Consider the following 23,853-nt stretch of genomic DNA (forward strand, 5'->3'; position numbering starts at 1 on the left):
AAAGGTGAGTGTCTTGGAATGTGATGATCAGGGCTGAAGACCAAGGCTGGGGCTGGGCAGAAGTCTAGGTAACAGGAAAGGGCACACAGTTGCCCTAGAAAGTTTAGAAAGGAGACACTCATCACAACAGGTGCTATTCAACAGTCTGTCTTCTTCTTGTCATATAACAGAGAGATGGATAAGGTAAGGGGTGAGAGATATGCAGGGAAATGAGGAAGGAAACAAAAGGTAGAAGAGGAGAGGATATAGACAAGGAGGAAAAAAGGAAGAAAAGAGACAAATGGAGAAAACCCATCCTGCTCAGAACAGCGTTAGGCAGCCACAGCAGCATTTTTTCTCAAAAACAGCTGACTCCAGTATCTCGGGTAGTAGGAGAGATAAAGCATAGGCCTTACATAAAAGATACAAAAACTGGAATTTTAATGAAAATAAACCAAATGGATAGAAAGGAGGGATGTCAGTCTTTTTGGTCATTAAAAGTTTCTACATGACATATTTTTAACATATGGATGGGAATGACCCAGGTCCTTACTTCAGACCATGACTGTGGATTCTAAACCTACCACAATTTCAGCTTCTTACCTACTTGTTTCAGAGATCTACTGATAAACCGTCTCCGACTCCTTTCACCTGTTTCCCATTTTAAAACTTTCATTGTAATAATCCGGTCTAGAGTTTTGAATTTCCAAAATTACAACTACTTTACTATGCACACCGGTGAGTGCAGTGCATAGACATCTGCTAGCTGTTTTACTGAATTGTTAAAAGCACATGAATTCCACTAAAGCAATGGTCTCCAACCTTTTTAAGCCCAAGATCACTTTTTGAATATAAGGGCAACCAGGATCTACCCCACCCCATCCCAGAGGCCCCACCCGTTCCTCAAAGCCCTGCCCCACTCACTCCATTCCCCGCCTTCCTCTGTCGCTTGCTCTCCCCTACCCTCACTCCCTTTCACTTCCAGGCTGAGGCAGGGGGTTGGAGTTCCGGAGGGGGTGTGGGCTCTGGGCTGGGGGTAAGGGGTTCCCAGTGTGGGAGGGGGCTCCAGGCCGAGTCTGGGGCAGGGAGTTGGGGTGCAGGAGGGTGCTCTGGGCTGGGGCAGAGTGTTGGGGTGTAGGAGGAGATATAGGGTGCTGGCTCTGGGAGGGGGGGTCTGGGTTGGGGCAGGGGGTTGGGGTGTAGGAGGGGATATGGGGTGCTGACTCTGGGATGGAGGTCAGGGCTGGGGCTTGGGGCGCAGCAGGGGGTTGAGGGTGCAAAAGGGGGTATGGGGTGCTGACTCCGGGAGGTGGCTCAGGGCTAAGGGTTGGGCTGCAGGAGGGGGGTTGGGTGCTGGCTCTGAGAGGGGGCTCAGGGATGGGGGTTTGGGTGTGGCCTCCTATTGGTCAGCACTTAGCTCCAGCTGCTCCCGGTCAGCAGCGAGCACAGTGAGGGTAAGGCAGATCCCTGCCTACCCTGGCCCCACACTGCTCCTGAAAGGGACCAATGCACCCCTGTGGCCCCTGGGTGGGGGACAGTGGAGGGAACATGGCTCCATGCGCTGCCCCTCTCTGCAAACACCACTCCCGCAGCTCTCCCAGCCAATGGGAGCTGCAGGGGCAGTGCTTGCATATAGGAGCAGCGCACAAAGGGAAACTCCTGCGTCCCCTCCCCCGGGGCCATGGGGCAGCACTGGCTGCTCCTGGGAGTGGTGTGGGGCCAGGATAGGCAGAGAGTCTGCTTTAGCGGAAGCCACAGTGCACCACCAGAGATTGTGATCGACTGGGAGATCCTCTAGGATCGACTAGTCGATTGTTATTGATGGTTGGTGATTATTGCACTAAAGCCACTTCTACAGCTTTTCCATAGATTAAGGATATGTCTACACTGTTGCAGGGGGGATAGTCCCAGAGCTGAATGTCTACACCACAGTTAAACAGCCCCAGAACCTGAGCCCTGTAAATCTGACTCAACTGACACTGGTCAGCTGTGGGGTTTTTAATTTCAGTGTAGACATATCCTTTGCTCTACGTTGCTCAGTGGTGTGAAAAATCCACATCCCCTGAGTGATGCCGTAAAACTGACCTAGCCTCTGGTGTAGACAGTACTATGTTGATGGGAGGTGGAGTATCTAGGCTGATGGGAGAAGCCCTCCCGTCAGCATAGGCAGTGTCTTTACTGAAGCGTTAGCAGTGCAGTTGCTCCACTGCAGCGTTTTAAGTGTAGACGTGCCCCTTAGCTACCCTCATGGAGATCTAAAAACAGCTTCCTGAACTGCATCTATGCCCCATGGATTTTGAACCTGCAGCAGGAGAGTTTAAATTATATCTATTTCTGTAACTTCTGGCAACTCAGTTTTACTATTGTAAAAACAGGGAGTGGCTGTACAGTGTATCTGTAAAAACTATTCATATAAAAAGGGATTTAGTGGTTTATTCTTTTATTCCTGACTATCCAAATAGTCAGCTATTTGTGCATACTGTCGGTGAATGCCTTTTAAACATTAAGACATTCTCATTGCAATTTAGAATTAAAAAATGGAGATGTTCTGTACTCTCTCTGTAAGGCTGTTATTCAAAATATGAGAATCTGTTAGAATAAACTTCACATGTGCACACTGTAGACAGATCAGGATGCAAATACATGAAAAGGCACAAAAAGGCTGTAGTTTCCTAGAGGCAGAACTTTAAAAAAAAATGTAATGAGGGTTCCAATGCATATTATGCAGTATATGAATATCTCAGAGTTCCTGGGGTGTAGGGTTTAAATAACCCTTCTTGTGCAGATCATAGAGCCTGTCATAGGAAACTATTGTTAAGAATTCTGCGGGATAGCTTCAAAGTTTTACATTAGTAAAACCAATTAAAAAAAAAATCTATGAAATTCTCCTTGCAAAACAAATTCAAATCACCTTGGATCTGAATATTAAAGGAGAAAACGGAAACTTTCTAAAAGACAGTAAACAAATAAGGTAGTTGACAGTTTACTGAGCAGGGGGAATCTGTGAAACTGACAATTTACTGAGCATTGTGCCATAGGGATCAATGTGAAGGTCTGCTGTCACTTAACATCTTCATTAATGATCTGGAAGAAGGGAGTAAAAAACAGCAGCGTAGTTAAATTCACAAATGATACTTAATTGGTAGAGGATGCAAACACCAGTAAGGACAGAGACATCGTAAGGTTAGAAATGCTGATAGGACAAAGATAAAATTATTCGCCATTCGGGAAAATTCAAGCTAATACCTATGTACTTTTTGTGGGTTTCATTAAACCTCAACTAAACTGTTGTGACCTCCACCCTTCATTTAAGATAGCTGTGAGCGGCCTCACCTCAGAAAAAGGGGATATGTGTCAGCCATCCACTAATTGGGACTTTTGTGGGTCAGGGTCTGTGCAAGACACAGAGAGACAGAAGCTTAAGCTGAAGGTCCACATAGAGGCAGAACTAGATGAGAAAAAAAAGGACAAGCACACACAGCCTGGAAGGAATGTGTGTGGCCCTAGAAGAAGCCGAGAGAGATATTATGGGTCAGAATATTGGCTCAAAGAGTTTGGTGCTATGAGCAAGGAAGCGATCTCCTGTGTTAGGTTCCTCCTGTGTTTGGAGAAGCAGGCCTTTGGTATTCTGCCTGATGCAAACTCGATCAATTTCTTATCACTCTAGGAACAGTCTACAGGTCTCCAACTTTAACTATCTGTTCAGATCAAAAGGAGTAACAACCATAGGTACAAAATGGGGAGGGAGGAGAAACATGGGAAACTGATATTGAAAAAGATCTGGTGTGATAGTGGCCAGCAAATCTGATATGGATATAGTATCTGCAATGGGATATGGCAAGAGAAAAGACAAATGCAATTTCAGGCGCACACACTTCATCTCTGAACAGAGATGCAATGCTGCAGTCCCTTTCTAAAGAACTCTGGTGAGACCACTCCTGGAATACTGGACTAAGTTCAGGATAGTTCCCCTTCAAAGGGATATGGACAAACTGGAGGGAGATTAGGGAAGACTGAATAATTTGAGGGTGCTGATTTGACTTGTGAATTAAAATAAAAATAATATTCTTGGCAAATCAACAATGTTGATGGGATTGAAGGGAAATAATTACAACTATGCTGATGTTCTCCAAACGTACACATACCGTATAAAGGCCACACTCACTCTCTTCCTGGGGTTTGGCTTTATTGGTAACTCAGATAACAGTGACATAACATGAACCTCACACAAAGCTTTCTCTCCAAGTTTAGGTATTCCCTAGGGTCTCCCTGAAAGAGTTTCCCTCTGACAGTCATTCCAAACCCCTTCAAACAACCCCTAGATTGGTTGTATCTGCTGTAGCCTCAGAAGCAATTACTCTGCATTAGAGCTGGTTGGTTGGGAAAAAAAGAAGCAAAATTTTGCAAGCTTTTCTTTGTGCTTGTGCCACAGACAAAAATTACAGGAGGAGCTAATAATGACCCTTATATAGTTGCCTAACACTTTCCTTTATAGAAGATTCTTGCAACCTTTTTTTTCAGAAGCACCAATACCTTATAGTTTGCAAAAGGCCTTTGAAATTGACAGGGGGTAAAGCCCTCAGGTTAGAGAAGAGTCTTTTCTTTGTCACATAAATTTCTATCCATGTTTTGAGGGATATAAACTATTGAAAATCATGATTTATCTAGTCACACTTGCATTTCTCAAGAAAATTTGTGCAGCATCCAAATAATAAGTGAACATGGGTGTTCCAAGGCTAGGTTCATGCTACTACCAAAGCAGCTGCAGAGGAAGGGATGAGATAAGGTGAGGCAAATTATCCTCCTTCCCAACCCTCCCTGGCAGTCTTCCTGAACCCAGCATGTGGCCCCTGTCATCCAACCCTTCTCTGCAATAACCGCCTTCTCTTGCTCATGTATTTAGTCTTGTAGTTCAAGTGGCAGAGGCCTATCCTCAGTGCTCAAGGTTCGGGGTTCAAAACACCACTGACGATGCATGGTTGGAGGACTGTTTCAGTTGTACATAATAATTCACCTTTTTTCTTAAAACCCTTAGGAAGTTACATACAAAAAAACTAAATTGAAAAAATGTAATTTAGGTTGCAAAGCCAAGAACTCAAAAGTCAGAAAATGCAAAGTTTAAGGCTGTCTGTGCATTCTGCCTCATTGTGAATATGCTTTATGATACAATCTTTAATTACATGGCCACATATGATCTTTTCCACGGGACTCTTAACTCACTTATTACACAGGATGTATACACAAAGGGGCAGAATACAGGTTGTATGTAATCAGCTCCCGGATGACACCCCTCACCTCCTGCACCAAATATAACATGGCAGAGCAGAGATTCGGGCTAAGAGAGGTACAAGAACATGAAACAGCTCTAAATGCTATGCTCTGAAGAACATAGAAACAATAAGGTGATTGACTTCTCATATTTTTGAGAGGTTGTTTTTTTTTGGTCACTCAAAACAATCTACACTTTTGCTCACTGAATCCTACAAGTCTTATTATGACACTAACATTCTTGTTGCCATAAACAGGGCATCGCTAAGGTCTTTCACATCTCTCTAGAAATTCATTTCTAAGTCCACGTGTGAAGTTAAAAGACAAAAGGAAGAGACCATCTACTCAATAGATATATATGAATATGAAAGTATGATGGTAAAATACTCTTTCCACTATTTAATCTACTGCAATTTACTCACATTGGGAACTTTGGAAATGTGGCTAAGAGCAAAGGCTCAAACAGCCTGAAAATAGGTGGAAGGAGGACAAGAGTTAATATACTTGACATGGCATGCAAAATATTAATAGGTCACTGTTCAACTTTTATTTGAACAAGGGTATCATGTGATAATTGGCAGGGTTTATAATACAACATAGTTTCTATTAAAGACAGACTAACAAGCTATTTCCATGATTTACTTAGGTATTTCTAATAGTACTAAGGAAGTCTACATTGGAAATTTGTACTCTTAATGAAATACTTCCTTCCATTCTGTGTATGCTGGTTTTTTGTTGCAGGAGTGGCCACAAATAAGGCTCCGTGGCCCCTACGCTGCACTGGAGTCTATGTTGGGGAGACTAGCATAGATCACAAAGGAGGACTTGGGGGCGGGGGGGGTCTATATTAGTCAGAGCCCTGATTTCTGTGACAAAAACTGTGACTTACTTTTCTTCTCCATGAAATGCCATGGTATTTGTCATCCTTTCCAGCATGATTCCTGCATAAATTTGGATCTATAAATGTACAATGTAGGAGCGTATGGGGTTTTAAATAGTTGCCAACTATTAAATGATTTTTAACAATTTTTATTGTAAAATAAAAGATTTAACTTCTTATAATTTCCAACGATAAATAAGAGGAATTTAAAAATTGTGTGCCATGCCTCTTCTATTTAAAAAAAAAACTCATTTTTTGCCATGCTAACCAATATTAAACATGAGTTCTAGGATGATGACATTACTAGAACTGAGGAAAGCAGCAATGAAACGCTTGCTTTGGGGGAGAAGGGCAAGCAGTTGGAAAGAATTGCAGGAACACTAACAGATAAATAATAACTGACTAATCTTTGGCACCTACCAACCTGAGGCTATCCTTTTAAAAAAGCACTGGAGGCAAATATACTGTACCTTGTTCCAATATCCAGCCAGCTTCCATAATCTTTAACCAAAAAGAAGAAGTGCTGTGAAATAAGAAAATAATGTTGTTTAGTATATAAACATTGCACAACTTGAAAGACAAGACTAAAACCAATGTTTCCAGGTTGTTTACTCCAGGTTTCTAACTTTTCAAGTGGAACAAGGGCAAGACCTTTCAAGAAATGTTCATTTGGACTAAACTAAACAATATTCGAGGAGCTAGTGGAATCAAATATAAACAGCTAAAGAGGAACAAAGGCTGAGTAGTTCTATCAAGATGTGCTCTGAGGAGTACAAAGGATTTCTAATAGAGAGCATTCTTCAAGAGAAGAAGCCCCAAAACAACTTTATTGTTTGGGACACTGGTTCTCAAATTTGGCAGTGACCTCAGGATAGGCTGCATAGCTGTTTTATAGGGACTCTAGCATAGATATCATGTATGACCACGTCTCTCTGTGTGCCTCAGTTCTTCATCTGCAAGATGGGAATAATAGTACTTCCCTACCTCACAGGTATTTTGTGAGGATAAATTACACTGAAGAGTGCAAGGTGCTCAGCTACTATGTAATTGAAGCCATATAACTACATAAAATAGATTTTTTTTAAAATCTGTCCTGATTTACAGAACACCTCCATAAAGCAAACAGTTGACTTAATTAGGGTAAGCAGATACTCAGCAGGGAAGACCGTGCAACTCATATAATTTTTCATTGTGTATATGTACATACACACATACAAACACACATATATAATGCTCTTCTGTTTTTTGTTTAATATGTGAAATTATCAATTTTATATGGACTAAAAGTCAATATTTTCCCACCCTTGGCCATGACTACCAAATTTAAATAATTAACCATTACTATACATTGCATTGTGGGAGATTTGGGTGAAACAACAAGAAGGATTCTGGGATGGAGTCTAAAGGGATCTGGGATATAGAGTAACAGAAGAAAAAGTGTGTCATGTTGGGGTCACAGGTGAAAATGTTTGAAAAGCTGTTTTAAAACACAGAGAATGTGTATATTTGTCCGCTGTGAGATACAGAGATACCTCAGTCCCTCTGACTTTCCCCACTCACACCTAATGTGATGTCACCCTGTTTCTTACCTTTTACCCCTACGCAAAATAAGAGACAGGAGAAAAACCAAGATCCTCCCAACTCCCTATGAAGCAACAGAAAAAAAAACTTGCCCTGACCTCTCCTCCTTACTTCCTCCACCCCACAGAGTGGCTAAAGAGTTTCATCCCAGGGCCTGATTCACACAGCTACCAAGCCCTGGCTGCCTGGTCTCCCCTTTTCCTACCAGTTAGACAGTCACATGTGACCTGTACTTCCCTAGTGACTCTCAGGCTAGAGATACAAGTTGGGAAATGGCAGCATGGAGAAGTGGGTCATGTCCTCTCAGTGATGGCGGTGCACGATTCATCAGAAGCAGAGATTTAGAGCAGGTAAGGACTAGTTTCGCCTCCCAGTGACCAGAAGCCCTCTTTCCCATTGCTCACACACAACAATCTTTAGTGACCAACAAAAAACTTTAGCAATTAGCTGATGTACATCTTAGGTTAAACTAGTTTCTTAAAGATTATTTCAGACAGAAATCAGGGCAGAAGATTAAAATCAGAGACTCCACCATCTGAAAAGGAGCATTTAAAGCTGGTGGGTTGAGTACAGCAAACCTTTAAACAAATAAACTCAAAAGCTACTTTACATTTCTAACAACTGTGAGTATTTTAAAATCTTTCATAAGAGAGCACAACTGAATAATTATTCTCGATACTCTCCCTGAAGTGAGGTATGTAAGGAACTCAATCCATTTAAAGGATCACGCTGAAAAACTGCTGTATTTATACTGCATTTATAATGCAAGTTCAGCAAATAACTCCTTTTTCAAATAAGTACGTCCAATACTTTTGACTTCTTCTCAGAATTTGGATGCTACCTCTACTAACTGTGTGGTCAACCACCATTCTGGGTATATGCAGACAAAAGAACTTGCGCCTGCAAGGTTCATCAAGTAATATCACAACAAAGAAAAGATTCCACACAGTTAGTGGCTGGATTAAGTGTTTGGTAAGAATAAGAACCATTACCCATTCCACTTTATTTTTGTTTCTATAGTCGTCTTCTTGTTTCATAAATACATAGATGTGTATATGTACATACACAGACCACACACACAATTTCTGCATGTCAAAACTCTGTAGTTCACTGCATATGTATAGTTTATTAATATTTTAATTATTTTCCTTCTGAAATTATTAAATAAAAAAGCAGTTCATAATAAATCTGTATGTGAAAATTAGATAAAAATACTTTTAGGACTTCTAGCACCCAGTCTGCTTGTTACTCTAAGATCAAACTAGACATCCTGATGTCTTGTATCTGCTATTTCTCTTATATGGTAAAACTTCTTAAACCACACTGAAATGACATAACACAAACAGCAGGTTTTGTCACTTTGAAGTATATCTTCCAAAACAGAATGTGGGAAGTGAGAGCAAAAATAGTATAACTTCCTGCCTACTGCTTTGAGCGTGTTTCCATTCCAGTCATGGCATAATATAGCAATGCACTGCTACTGTCGAACTGGGGAATTAATTGTGTCCCTTTAAATTTATAAAGTTTTTTTTTTAAGATGTCTCTATTTAAATGATTTTGACCATGAGTCTACAATTGGCTGGGGTGAATTTTCCCCACTGCCTCACACAAAGGATACAATTGCTCTATAAAAGATACCTCTCATATATTTTCCAGCCTTCCGCTGATAATTCTGACAACAGGTTTGAAAAATCAATTCAGTGCCTGACACATTTCTCTCTCTCTTTCATCTTTCTTCTGGCAGCAAGTAAGAAACTGCTGAAAAATTAACTAGACCAGGCACCCAGGTAAATCTAGCATTCTCTTGTGCTCTCATACTTTTAATTTGAACATTTGATTTACAATACATTAAAAACAAGGAATACTAGGTTTAAAAACAGCAGAGTGAAAGAACTGAAGTAAAAAAGAATTACACCTCTTAAGAAGCATTCCTCACATGACATACGAAGCATGAAGATGGGGATTTTTATCTGTAAATTATACCAGGATTTTGATTCAATTCTCTGCCCTAGCTCTAAAAGCTTTAAAGTCTGAAACTAAATCAGATATCTCTTGGTTGAATTAGCTGAGCACTCTGCTTTCTTGATCTTATTTGTACTGAATGTCCAATGGTAGCTTACCAAAGCCATAATGTCTGAAATCACAAGAACGATGAGGAAAAGGCTGCAAAAAAGAAGAGACTATAATTCTTAACTCATAGCCACAAATGCAATTACGAAGTTATTAAACCCCCAAGTACAAATATGAATTAATATATTATATGACTTCTTGCAGCTGGTTTTCCATTCTCTGAGAGATATGTTTCCAATGCACTTCATGGGAGAAGTTAACACACAAAGCAGGGCTGATATGTCTAACATGTTTGGAACATACAATTTTATCATGACGTTTTGACAAGAGGCTTATTCATTAATGTAATTACAATTTCACAATAGGGTACGCCAAAAATGAGTTATTTACCAGCAAACCTGAGCGGCTTGTCAAATGATAAGTGCTCCTGATATATTAAAAGAATATTAAAAACAGTTTAAAAATCTGTAACTGTGTATACCATGAATGCACAATGGGTGACATCCACTCCTTACAGCACAAGGCCTATGCACCACTTCAAAACGTCAAAGTAGGAAGGCTTGGAATCTCCAGAAGGATTCAAGAATGACAAAAATGCTTGTGAGCATAAAATTATCTTGAATATTCTTCAAAAAGAGCTGATCGAATCTGTGCTGACAAACCAGTCTTACTGGGTGAACAGCTGCTAAATGAGATTACATGAGACACTCCTCCAGCTCCTTGACTGACAGAGTAAAAGTGCTCCAGAAGTTCCCAAAAGCTTTGGGAGAGTGCTCCTAAATCCCTTGAATGCACAAAAACCCAGGAGTGTGAACCTACAGTATGTAGGATTACTTTTGGAAAAGCAGATTTCAGTAAGTAAAATGACTAAGAGGGAGGAAATAGAGCTAATAAAGCTTTTTCATTTTCTTAATATTTTACTCTGTACATTAAGGTTTTGAAGTAGTAGATCACTTGAAAGCAGTTATTAATGACTAGCTTGTCAGTTAATGGCATTAGAGCAATGCTGCAAAGAGCTGACCCACTAGCAGGCAGGTCATTAACTGTAATAGTTTAATTTATACAGCATTATCATTATAAAATATAATCAGTTTACAGTGTGAAACTTCATTAGAAAACATTATCATAGTGCTCTGCAAGCATCTGCTAGTGGGCCCTAAAAACTGATTTATCCCTTTGAGAAAACTGAATTTAGTGCTATATTTTCTAGCACTTTCTTGAAAAATCAATTATGCTTCATTAGTTAATAAAGATGCGGCAAATTCACTATTTTCTGATTCATCTACAAGCATCTTTTCCATTGGAAACTTAGTATTGATTTAAATAGCCAGAGATGTCACAATCTTGCAATATTTAGCAAGCACTAAACTAAAGTACCACATTGACGGGACATGTATAAGAGCCTACACAGACAGAAGAATCTCATGAAGAGCATGAAGTATGCTTCCAACAATGAGCAGAGAGACAGAGGCCTGGTCCACACTATGCGTTTAAACCGAATTTAGCAGCGTTAAACTGATTTAACCCTGCACCTGTTCACACAATGAGGCCCTTTATATCGCTATAAAGGGCTCTTTAAACTGGTTTCTGTACTCCTCCCCGACGAGAGGAGTAGCGCTGAAATCGGTATTGCCACGTCGGATTAGGGTTAATGTGGCCGCAAATCAATTGTATTGGCCTCCGGGCGGTATCCCACAGTGCATCATTGTGACCGCTCTGGAAAGGAATCTGAACTTGGATGCACTGGCCAGGTAGACAGGAAAAGCCCCACGAACTTTTGAATTGCATTTCCTGTTTGCCCAGTGTAAAGCTCTGATCAGCACGGGTGGCGATGCAGTCCCAAATCCAAAAAGAGCTCCAGCATGGACCGTACGGGAGATACTGGATCTGATCGCTATATGGGGAGACAAATCTGTTCTATCAGAGCTCCGTTACAGAAGATAAAATGCCAAAGCATTTGAAAAAATCTCCAGGCTATGATACAGAGTCCACAGCACAGTGCTGTGTGACAAGCGTAACGGAAAGCCAAAGAATCAAATGGACGCTCATGGAGGGAGGGAGGGGGGACTGAGGACTCGAGCTATCCCACAGTCCCCGCAGTCTCTGAAAAGTATTTGCATTCTTGGCTGAGCTCCCAATGCCTGAAGGGTCAAAAACATTGTCCGGGGTGGTTCAGAGTATATCTCATCAATTTACCCTCCCTCCCCACCTGTGAAAGAAAAGGGGAAAAAATCGTTTCTCACCACTTTTCAATGTCACCGTCTGTCTACTGGATGCTGCTGGTAGACGGGGTGCTGCAGCGCTAAACACCCCGTCCTTTCCTGATGGCACACGGTACAGTACAAAATGACTGATAGCTGTCCTCGTCATCAGCCCGTGAGTGCTCCTGGCTGGCCTCGGTAAGGTCGGCCAGGGGCGCCTAGATAAAAATGGGAATGACTCCCCGTCATTCCTGGCAGACAGTACGAAATGCTGGGTAACCGTCCTCATCATAGCAGCTGGAGCCTGAGCTCCATCAGCCCCCCCCCTTCCCCCCTTTTGTGTCTTAAAGAAAAGATTCTGTACTCTCTGGATTATCATAGCAGCGGGAGGCTGCGTTCCTCTCCCCCCAACTCTTTAATGTCCTGCCTGGACTATCATAGCAGCTGGAGGCTGCCTCCCACTCATTTTATCTTGCTAAAAAGTCAGCGTTTCTTATTCCTGCATTCTCTATTACTTCATCACACAAATGGGGGGACACTGCCATGGTAGCCCAGGAGGGGTGTGGGAGGAGGGAAGCAAGGGTGGGGTTGTTGCAGGGGCACCCCCTAGAATGGCATGCAGCACATCATTTCTGTGGGATCTCTGGGGCTCTGACCCGGAGCGGCTGTGCTCTATGGCTCTCTAGTAGATATGCCCCATATTCTAGTCATTCCCATTTTTGTCCATGCACCACCGGCCGACCTCAGCGAGGCCAGCCAGGAGCACCCATGACAGCAGCAGATGGTACAAAATGATTGATAACTGTCATCTCATCGCCAGTTTACAATGGCAGACGGTGCAATAGGGATGGTAACCATCTCTGCTACCTTGCAAAGGCAAATGAATGCTGCTCTGTAGCACTGCAGTACCGCCTCTGTCAGCAGTATCCAGTACACGTATGGTGACAGTGACAAAAGGCAAAACAGGCTCCATAGTTGCCATACTATGGCCTCTGCCAGGGCAATCCAGGGAAAAAGGGCGTGAAATGATTGTCTGCCGTTGCTTTCACAGAGGAAGGATTGAGTGATGACATTTACCCAGAATCACCCACGACACTGTTTTTGCACCATCATGCATTGGGATCTCAACTCAGAATTCCAAGGGGCGGGGGAGACTGCGGAAACTATGGGATAGCTACGGGATAGCTACCCACAGTGCAACGCTCCAGAAATCGACGCTAGCCTCAGTACATGGATGCACACCACCAAATTAATGTGCTTAGTGTGGCTGCGTGCACTCGACTTTATACAATCTGTTTTAAAAAACCAATTTATGTAAAATCGGAATATTCCCGTAGCGTAGACATACCCTGAGAAGCTATTCATGTGACTACCAAAAACTTGCCTCTTGATATGTACAAACATACCTACCTGGAATGCAGCAAGGATTTCATAAAAGAAGAACAATGCTAATCTCAGTGCTCTTTTTTCAAAAAGAGAAAGTTAAAAGAACACTATTCCAGTTGCAAACAAGCCCTTAGAAGTTAGGAAATGCCAGAATTAAGGTTGCCTGTGGAACTTTAATTCGCCTCCTTTGTGCATATGCCTTCTGACACAGTCTTTAACTACACGATCACAAGCTTTTTTTCCTATAGAACTTATGTCCCATTTAGTGCAGAGGATGGACCCATATAGGGGATTATTAGGATTGTGTTGTAAAGGGGATTGTTGTCATATCAGAAGTTGGAAGGCATATTATGAGTGAAGCAGGAAGCGGCAAAAAGAAAAAGGATGGTCTCATGGTTCAGGCAGTTAAATGTGGATCTGGAGAACTGGATTCTCTCCCTTCCACAGCCACCAAGTTCCTGTGTGAGCCTGGGCAAGTCACATAAACCCGACTTTTCACAAGTCATCACTAATTGCATGTTCTGCATTTTTTGGGTGCCCAACTTGAGACTCTGATGTCTGATTTGCAGAAGTGCTGAGCGCTCACACCTGCAAACTGAGAAACTGAATCTGTAGTTTGAGTATCTAACGGTAAGTACTCAGAAAAATCACATCTTTGTCTCAGACTGAGCACTCAAAAAGAGTGGTAATGTTTTACCTTAATAATCACCATACCTCAGCTCTGCATCTGTAAAACAGGGATAATAATGCCCTCTCACCTTACGTGAGTGTGCAGAGATTGACTGATTAATATTTGTGAAGATACTATAACGATAAGCTCCATAGAAAAGCCCATGGGAGGATATTAATAATTTTTTTTCAGGGCAAGGTTGAAAAAATACACATTAAAATAAGGCCTGGAACCACAAACTGAACAGGCAGGGGTCCTATGGAAAAAATACCATGTGAAATGTTTTTAAAGATTATATCAGAATGCATACACACGCAGGAGGTGATTACAGTTGCACATGTAACCTTAATTCTGATAATTTCTAATTTCTGAGGGCTTGATTTTGCAATCTTACTAGTGTTCTTTTAATGTAGCCTTTTGTGTGTAATTCCTTACACAGGATCATTGGCAGGGTTGGAACCTTTAGATCCACCACACAGACCTTGATCACTTGAGGTAATGGAGTAACTGCTAGTAGTAGGTTGATATCCTATATGTTAGCCAGCACTATAGTGGGTGAGACATACGGATTTCACATATATTTGCTGACAGCAGAGGAATGGTGAGATTCAGGAATCTGGGTTCCCATTCCAGGCTCTGGAGGTGAGCGTGCTCTAGTGGGCACAAACTTCTGCTTGTCCCTCCCAAACTTAACCTCTTCTGCTGTTCTGTCTCTTAGCCATCTGGGCTCCTCATCCTAGTCCCATTCTCCTTGCCTACCCATCCTAGTTTCCTCTTCTAAGGCTTCTCATTCCAGTTCAGTTTCCTTGCAAAGTATGTACTAGTCTTTCCCTCTGGGTTTCTGTTTGGATCCCAATCTCTACTCTGTCAACTGCCAGTGTCTCCTCCTTCCCACACCTAGTCCCAGTTCTGCCCTGCCAGTTCCCAGTCTGATCTCCCCTTCCACTCCACTGGCTCCCAATCCTTGTCTCTCTCCTCAGGCTCCTCATCCAATTTCAATCTCTCCTTCCTTTCCCACACACTCTCTCCTGGGCTCCTTGTCCCAGGCTCTTCACTGAGCCAGTCTCAGTTCTCCTCCAACACCCAGCTCATTGTCAAATCATTCTATTTCCCCCCTTAGCCCCCATCCTCTCCACTGGTTCCTAGTCCCAGGCTTCTTGTTCAGCTAGCTGTAGTCTCCCCCACTCCTCCCAGACACTCGCCCACTCTCCGTGCTCAGCCCTCAGTCTAATGGCTCCCAGTCTGTTCACTGTTTCCTCTCCTGCTCCCAGTCCCAACCTCCTAGCCCTACCAGCCCCAGTCTTCTCTCTCCCTCAGCTCTCAGTCTCCTTGCTCAGTTGGTCTCAGCCTTGTTTCTCATTCCAACACCCATTTCAGTTCCAGTCTCACCAGTCTCCTTGTCTCAATCTACTCCTTTCTCTCCCTGCATCTGGCTTTTCTCCCTTCTGCAACTGAATTAGATGTCTTTCTCCTCCATGCTGCTCCCACTGAAAGCACAGGACAGACATGCTCCCTGTTCTCACTTCTGGAGCCCAACTCCACTATGGCCTGGAACAGCTGGGAGCAACCATCCCCAGGAAAGTCTAGCTTCACCCCTGTAGCCCTGGTCTGGAGCAGTCCAGTCACAGGGAGGTGCCGTCTGATCTGCACTAGCAACTATGATAGACTAGATCAGGGGTCAGCAACCTATGGCATGTGTGCCAAAGATGGCACACGAGCCGTTTTTTAATGGCACGTGACTGCCTGCTGGGACTCTGCATGTCATTAAAAATCCTGCCAACGCAGTAAGCTGCAGGGTCCGCGCTCCCTGGCTGGAACATCCGGCCGAATGCAGCAAGCCGCCGGCCCCTCCTCCGCCTTCCCCTGGAGCCCTGCTGCCACGCGTGCAGAGCTCTGGAGGCTGGGGCAATGCGCTCCCGCGGGGCAGCGTTTGGCTCTGTGGGGAGGGAGATGCTTCCCGTTTATCCAGAGCCCTGCTGCCTCATGCGCAGGGCTCCGAGGGGTGGGGCGGGGCTGTGCGCGCGCGGAGGCAGGGCTCCAGATGACCGGGGAGTCTCATGGGAAGGGGTCCGGGGCCAGGGGCCATCAAGGGACAGGCAGCAGGGTGGGTTGGATTGGGGGGGGGTGGGATCCCGGGGGGGTGGTTAGGGGCAGGAGTCTCTGGAGGGGGCAGTCAGGGAGCAGGGAGGGTTGGATGGGGCATGGGAGTCCCAGGGTCTGTTGGGGGGTGAGAGGTGGATGGGGTCAGGGCACTCAGGGGACAGGGAGCAAGGAGGGTCGGGGGGGCAGTTAGGGTGGTGAGGGTCTCTGGAGGGGGTGGTCAGGAGACAAGGAGCAGGGGAGGTTGGATGAGTCGGGAGTTCTGGGGGGGCTGTCAGGAGGCAGGGGTGTGGAGAGGGGTTGGGCAAGCAGGGAGCGGGGGGGGGGTTGTATGGGTCCAGAGTTCTGGGGGGGTCCTGTCAGGGGGCGGGGAGCGGTTGGATGGGACATGAGAGTCCAGGGGGTTCTGTCTAGGTGCAGGGGTGTGAGTAAGGGTTGGGGCAGTCAGGGGACAGGCAGGGGGTAGGGTCCTAGGGGGGGCAATCAGGGGACAAGGGGCAGGGAGGATTAGATAGAGGGTGGGGTCCCAGGAGGGGGTAATCGGGACAAGGACAAGGTTAGGGGTTCTGGGGGGGCAGTCACCCAGCCTTCTGCCCTGAGCCTGACCACCCCCCCCAACCCAGTGCTCTGCCCTGAGCCCTGCACCCCCCCCACACACCTCAGGCCCCTGCCCCGAGCCCTGTACCACCCAGCCTTCTGTTGACTCCTTCACCCCCCACATATGACCCCAGCCCTGACTCTGGCACCTCCACAGATACCCAGCCCCCCCACCCTGACACCTGCACCCCATACATCCCCAGCCCCCCCACATTCCATGCAGCCCGCACATCCCCACCCCCACCTTAGCACCAAACAGGAGCTCCTGCACCCCCACTCACATTCCCTTCTGCATCCCTCACACCAAATTGGAGCTGCCCAGGTAAGTGCCCCCACACCCAAACCTCCTGCCCCAACTCTGAGCCCCCTCCCTCATTTTAGCTCCTGGCCAGACCCGTCATCCTGAGCCCTGTGCTCTGTCCACTCCCACCCTCAGCTCAGTGCAGAGAGAGGAAGAGAATGGGTCAGAACCAGGGAGAAGGTAGGTACCCACTGTATGTTGGCAGGCCGGGACCCCAGACCGGCAGCGGGCTGAGCGGACCTGGTAGCCAGGATCCCAGCTGGCAGGAGCCAGCGGATGGAACCCCTGAGCAGCAGTGGGCTGAGCCGCACAGCCCACTTCCAGTCTGGGGACCCGGCTGCTGCCCCCGCACAGCCCGCTGCCAGTCTGGGGTTCTGGCTGCCAGACCCTTCCTAGCTAGGGTCCTGGCCGCAGGCCCCACTCAGCCCACTGTCGGCCTAGGTGAACACAACCCCAGACCAGCAGCAGGCTGAGCGGGCTGGTGGCATAAGATCAACATTTTAATTTAATTTTAAATGAAGCTTCTTAAACATTTTGAAAACCTTGTTTATTTTACAATACAACAATAGTTTAGTTATATAATATATAGACTTGTAGAGAGAGACCTTCTAAAAAACATTAAAATGTATTACCGGCATGTGAAACCTTAAATTAGAGTGAATAAATGAAGACTCGGCACACCACTTCTGAAAGGTTGCCGACCCCTGGGCTAGACCATGCTTAGAGAGGACAGACTCCTCAGATATTTTGGCTGTTAAAATCAAGGAAGTCATTTAACTCATATAGATCATGTGATATGAGCTGGATTACCTGCACTCACATCTGCAAAGAAAGACCAAACATGGGAGGGTAGAAGATTGAGCAAGGAGTGCAGTGTCTTAAACATCAGGCTAGCATTAAATTACTATGGAGGGGCAGAAAGAAATCCATAATGAAAGTGTCTGGTCAAAGACTTGTTTGAGTCCCTTTTTTAAAAAATGCAATTTGTGGTAAGGTCAGTGCTACAAAGTTTTAATTTAGCTGGCTTGTACATACAGATACTCCCCAGGTTACGCAAACCCGCATTTACGGAAAAAGTTCCATAAGCTCTTTTTTTGGGGGGTGGGGCGGTGTGGGGGAACGTAATTGTCAGGTACACGTCCTCAACTTACTCAAAATTCGACTTACACAAGGCGTTCCAGAACGGAAAGCTTGCGTAAGTCGGGGAGCTTCTGTATATTTTAAATGAACAATATTTGTACTATATGGAGATGCAATTTAAAATATGAAATTCTAATTTAAATATTGCTTACTTTTTCTACATAAAGACAAAAGTTTGTTTGTTTGTTTGTTTGTTTGTATCTTTTGTGTTTTAAATGCAGAAAACTAAATGTTTGATAATTCATACCGGGCCAAACTTTAAAATTCACCACAATTTTTTTACTCATTTGTTACTGAGGCAAATTCTCACTGAAGTTAAGGAAGTTTCAGCCTGTGTAAGGAGTGAGCAAAAAGTGAGCTAAGTCATCAGAGTGGCTCATTGGTTAGTTTAGTCTGAGATCTGATAAATCCAAATTCTTTCAAAGTGAGTGAACTGGTGTACAAATGGAGTCTGATTCAGGGTATTTCACATCCTTACTAATTATACTGTTTGGCTGATTTCCATAATCAAACCCACTCCATCTACTGAAGTAATAAAACATTTGCTGTACCTTTTAGAAGATAACTGGGTTGTGACTTGAACAGCTTCAAAAGCACATGACACAAGAACAAAAGGGATTACAATCTGTTTAAAACATAAATTGCATTATGGTTTAGAGCAACATTTGTAAAACAGCCTATCAGAACACCAGTAATGGTCATGGAAACATTTTCCAGCTTTTCAAATTGCCATTATAGGAAGCTTCATTGTAGCACATGTTATAAAAAATAAAATGTTGGCAAAGAAAGGGTGAAAACTCATTTGGCAGAGAATATACTTAGTAAACTGATACAAAATCTATGGCCATGGCCTACCTGAAGTGAAAAACTATGAGGCACCATGCAACTCAATGATTAAAACATATTAATGATCCTTGTTTCAGCTGATCCAGTCTAGCATTCATGATAACTATCTGAGCAATGCTGTAACACATAGAATTAGCAATATTTTCCATGGTAGTTCCCAGAACTCTCAGTGTGAAAGGGTGATTTCAGCCCATGCACAAATGCCTGGATGTGGGAAGAACTGAGCCAAAAAAAGAATAAATACTCCACTCACTGTCCTCCAAGAGGACACAACTGAGTCAACCTGCACAACTTAATGAATGAAAAAAAAAATAACCTCTGAAATGTGTGCACTGCATTTTCTTTTTTTTAGAACTGACCCACACTTCTTTAAGGCTAGAAGTATACGAAGATTCCACCTTTTTAATACTGAACCTGTCATTTCTCAGCTCCTGCCTTTACAGCTGTTGGAAAGTACAGGTTGGGATGCAGATGTGGTCACATCTGGGGCAGAAAGGCAGCTGCAATTCTGCTAATGGTAAATACTGCCCAGCATCCAGCAGGTTTGGATTCAACAAAGCCCTGGACCAGACGCTGGTTGCTCCTCCAACCAAGTTTTCTCCTTGGGAAAAGAGGTGGCAGCGTGAACATATCACTGACTTCAGGCATAATCTAGCAGCAGGTTGTCTGCGCTGCTGTCTCTTAGTTCTATCTAATGATTTCTGCCCTAGATGTCATCAGAGGAGCACTCCTAAACCTTATCTTCAAACAGGGATTGACAGCATGGGCAGGGAAATGGGAAGTCCAATCTTTAAGAGACTATTTAATTTGTTTATTTTAAAAAAATCAGATAAAGTTTGCAAAAATGACAATAGCAAAAAAAAATCAATACATTTCTATTTAATACAATCTGGATGAATGGAGATAATATATATTTTCCCTACTTCCATTTGGGTATTATAAACAATAGGGAAAACGTAATGTTTTAAGTTATTTAACATCTGTTCAATGCTTAAAATTCCTATTTAAATATAATAAAATATATTTATCATGAGTCAGTCATGTATTCTGTATACTGAAGTCAAACACCCTTTACGGGCTTTATTTTCAGAAATTCTGTAGAAGCAGATAGTTGCACACAGGATAAAATGGGTTAATGAATCTCAGAAACATATATTCTGTACACTGAAAAAGAATTCTTGCATGCATGATGTGTTACTCACCAATCCGTTCTTTGAGAGAACTGCACAAAGATGCAATTACTAACCTTCCACACCAGCAAGCCTCCCATCACAAAGGGATTGAACACAGTCAGGAAGCAATAGATAGAGGCAGGGTCAAAGCTAGAGAACCATGAAAATAATAAAATAAAAATTATTAAAATGCATCTTTGCAAACAGTATTTTCTATAAACCAGGAGAACATTGACCCTGCCAGCAGGTAGGGGATCTTGGGGGACAACTACTGCACTGGTGGGGTGCAAAATAAACTTTATTAAGAAAATGCAAAAACAGGGAAAATTCAATAGTGAGGGGTATGGGGTTTGTTAAGGTAGACAATCGGGGAGAGGTTTCTTTTAGTAAATAGTATAGGGGGTTTCAATAGTGGGGTACAATACAGTGGGGTACAATACAGTTGGTAACCAATTAACACTGAAGTATAAATGTAACAGGTAGCTAACAATTTCTATGTAAAGGGTGTGTCACAGCAGCATATAACCAACTAACAGTTATGGGTAAAATGTGTTAAATAACCAACAACTCTAGGTAAAAATGTGTCACAGTGGTGTAAATGTAAAATGTGAGGTGTGCCAGAGAGAAAAAGGGTAACCAATGGGGTTTTATGCTAGACTTCAGTAATACAATTGAGGTTTGGCAGCAGTAGGAGCGGGGTGAACATGTGGGGGAATGGATTAAAGGAGAGAGATAGAGAGAAAGGCAGTGGTAGAGGAATGAGGTTGGGGGATGGGGGAAGAGGAGCACGTGGTGGAGCAGAGACCAAAGGCAGAGGCGCTGCGGAGGGAGATTTAAACTCAGGGAGACACAGAGAGCAGACAGGCTGCAAGTTTAAACAGCAGAGAGACTGCAACGAGTGACTGGGGAGCTCGGGGGGAGACACGGGCAAGCTTGGGGGGGTGGGTTAGGGCAGCGGGAAGACACTTAACCACAGTGATACAGAACACAGCAAAATCTTATTTATGATCTAACTTAACCAAGACTACACAAATTAGCAAGTAACAGAACACAATGCAACAATTCTTTTTTAAACCTAACTTTCAGAGCATAATACAAACAATTCTTTAAATCTAACTTAACCACAGCTATGCAAAATGAAATTACAACTTATCTAGACTAAGTACCTGATTCTAATAGGTGCACCTTACACTATGCCGATTCTTTGATCGGGAGGGGGAGCAGTTCCAGAGGGCAGAGTGGTGTGTGCCCAGGGTACAGCCCCGGGGCGGGGGGGTGGCTGCAGCAGTGGGGCGGCTGCAAGCCGGCGGCCCAGGATACAGTCCAGGAAGGCACAGCTTAGCAGCGGCATAGGTTTATTTTTAGCAGCAAAGGAGCTGCGGAGCAAGAAACAGATTACAGATACAGACCAAGGAGTTATCTTGGGTCTGTCTGCTGGGGAAACAAGGCCAGCAGCTAGGACAGGGGGAGTCTGCAAGAGGGAGTTCTTACCAATCCCCAGGACAGCAGCAAGCACAGAGACAGGAACAGCAGTAGCATCGGAGGATGGAGAGAGGACTCGATTCGCTTACAATAATCAGGAGATCTCCAGGCACAAATTCGTTGTTCATGGGAGGGGAGTTTAAAAACGGGGGTATGCTCAAAAACAAACGAGAGCGGGGAGAGGGCCCCCCAAAGACCCCTAGCTGATCAGACCAGGTGGCAAAGCAAGGACCTTCTCCGAGGTCTGATCAGAAAATGTCCAGCTTTAAAGGCAAACTCAGGCAGTTTCCCACCAGCACTTTTGATTGGCTCCTCTTGATACATGGGAACAGAGAAGGCAGGGAAAGGCTGCAGGTAAGCATAGGCATGCCTGGGCATGTTCTGAGCCACAGGTATGACTCATATGCTTAATTAGTTGGCCACTTCAGGTCTTGCATTTCTGGCCAGCACCCCCCACACCGAGCCCGGGTCTGAACAAAGGAGCCAAACAAAGAAGCAAGAAGCCCCCTCCCTAGGCAGAGCAATGGCTTCAGTTAGTCTGTACAAGCCATTCCTATGAATAGGGCTGTGACTTTAGTTAGCACAATGGCCGGGAGGGGCGGCCACACAGGACAAACAGAAAGGAGAGGGGAAAAAGGAATGCAGCAGAGGGACAGCTGTAACAGACAAACATTTCATTTTTCCTGCTAATGAGACATTCAAGCCATTACTGTTCAATTACTATTGTCCAAGCTCAAGTGGAGAATTACTTAGGCTACGTATCTCAGCTTTTTCTTTCTCTGTGATTATTTACAGCCCAATTCTTCAAGGTGCAGAGCTCTTCCTCAGGACTGAGTGCTCTCAACACCAAACAACAACTAATAATAGGAGTTAAGGTAACTCAGCATCTTTCAGGACTGGTCCCTTAGGCCAAATACCATAGAAAATAATACTTAAATACAACCACCACGAGATTATTACACTGTTCTTATTATTTTGCTTATGTTGGACTGTTTTGCTAGGCATGTGCTGTTTGAGAATTTTTTGCACTGTCTTCTCTTTTGCACTCAACTTCTCTCAACATCATCAACAAGATTTACCTGTTAACAGAAGCTATATTTCCAGTACCAAAAAAAGCCGTCACGATGAAGAAAACCTAAATATGGCTAAGGAAAATCCGACACAAATGTTACATAAAAGATCAAATAAAAACAACATGCTGAAAATTTCTTTTTCAACACCTGCCAATCCAGCACTATGAGAAGCTCATTTACTATTGTTATAGTTTGACTTTACATTTAAAAAGTATGAAATCAGATATCCTTGCCTGACTGAATTTTCAGATCCTACGTCAATTCTGACAGAGGGGAGCCCATGTGCAAATCGGGTTAGTGACCGGTGTGAAAGTAGAATGAATTATATAGTAAGAATAGAAAGGATTAAAGAAATGCTGTCTGTACCTTTAAGGAAAACTGTTGGAATGCTGCAATCCAGGTGTCAGGAATACAGAAATTAACATAGAACAACTGCACCGTTTAAGGGCAATTGGTGAAGTATTAGCCTTAAATCGATAACAGTTAGTAAGGAAATAGGATATGCATGCTGTGCCCCAGGTGAATTTTCCTGTTTTGCTTTCTTTGTCCCTTTGTCTAATTCCCGCTCTTTTATCTGTATAAATAAGACTGTTTGGGCCTTGCATGGCCACTCACATATTCTGAATGTTATTGGCGGAGCGCTGCGCTAATAAACAGAGTGGTCTGACAAATTGTGAGTCCTGATTCTAACTTTGACAATTTGGAGGTTCCACCGAGATGGCAACCGTCTTCACTGGGGCTGTGTGATTCCAGACTGTTTTTGTGGGATGACCGTGGCAGCCGGCACCTGGGCATTTGGCCCAAGCGGTCCCCCACTAGAGCAGAAAGGCGCACAGCCACAGTGAGGTCTACGCCATCGAACCTGTTGGTTCCCACTCTGTTCTGGTAGGGATCCCGGGATCTGACATCAGGAATCTGGTCAGGTAATTATTTCTGTGTTTTGTCCGGACTGAGGACTGTCCTGTCTCTGTGTCTATCCGTCCTCTTGTGGAGTGTTTGAGTCTGGGTGCCGTCTCTGTCTGGGGATCGGCCGACCAAGGGGTTCCTGTCCCCGCGGTCTGAGTGAGTGGAATCTGCACAATCGCAGCCGCACCGCACTTTGGGTAA

General features: G+C 44.0%; 1 protein-coding gene across 8 annotated transcripts in view; it reads right to left on the reverse strand.

Annotated features, from left to right (window-relative positions):
• Positions 1–23,853, reverse strand: part of PIGN (phosphatidylinositol glycan anchor biosynthesis class N) — a 187,621-nt gene that overhangs the window by 11,992 nt on the left and 151,776 nt on the right. For 5 of the 8 annotated variants that reach the window (XM_050939909.1, XM_050939910.1, XM_050939914.1 and 2 more), the window contains 5 exons: positions 22,753–22,808; positions 20,266–20,341; positions 18,725–18,798; positions 9,829–9,871; positions 6,598–6,650 (listed from right to left, as the gene is read on the reverse strand). In XM_050939909.1, the coding sequence (XP_050795866.1) occupies positions 6,598–6,650; positions 9,829–9,871; positions 18,725–18,798; positions 20,266–20,341; positions 22,753–22,808 (302 nt within the window). Of the gene's footprint in view, positions 1–6,136; positions 6,205–6,597; positions 6,651–9,828; positions 9,872–18,724; positions 18,799–20,221; positions 20,342–22,752; positions 22,809–23,853 lie in introns of those variants that run through there. The other 3 variants (XM_050939912.1, XM_050939913.1, XR_007772540.1) reach the window with 3 other exon arrangements.

This window comes from Gopherus flavomarginatus, chromosome 2 (genome assembly GCF_025201925.1).
Source record: "Gopherus flavomarginatus isolate rGopFla2 chromosome 2, rGopFla2.mat.asm, whole genome shotgun sequence".
Taxonomy (NCBI): domain Eukaryota; kingdom Metazoa; phylum Chordata; order Testudines; family Testudinidae; genus Gopherus; species Gopherus flavomarginatus.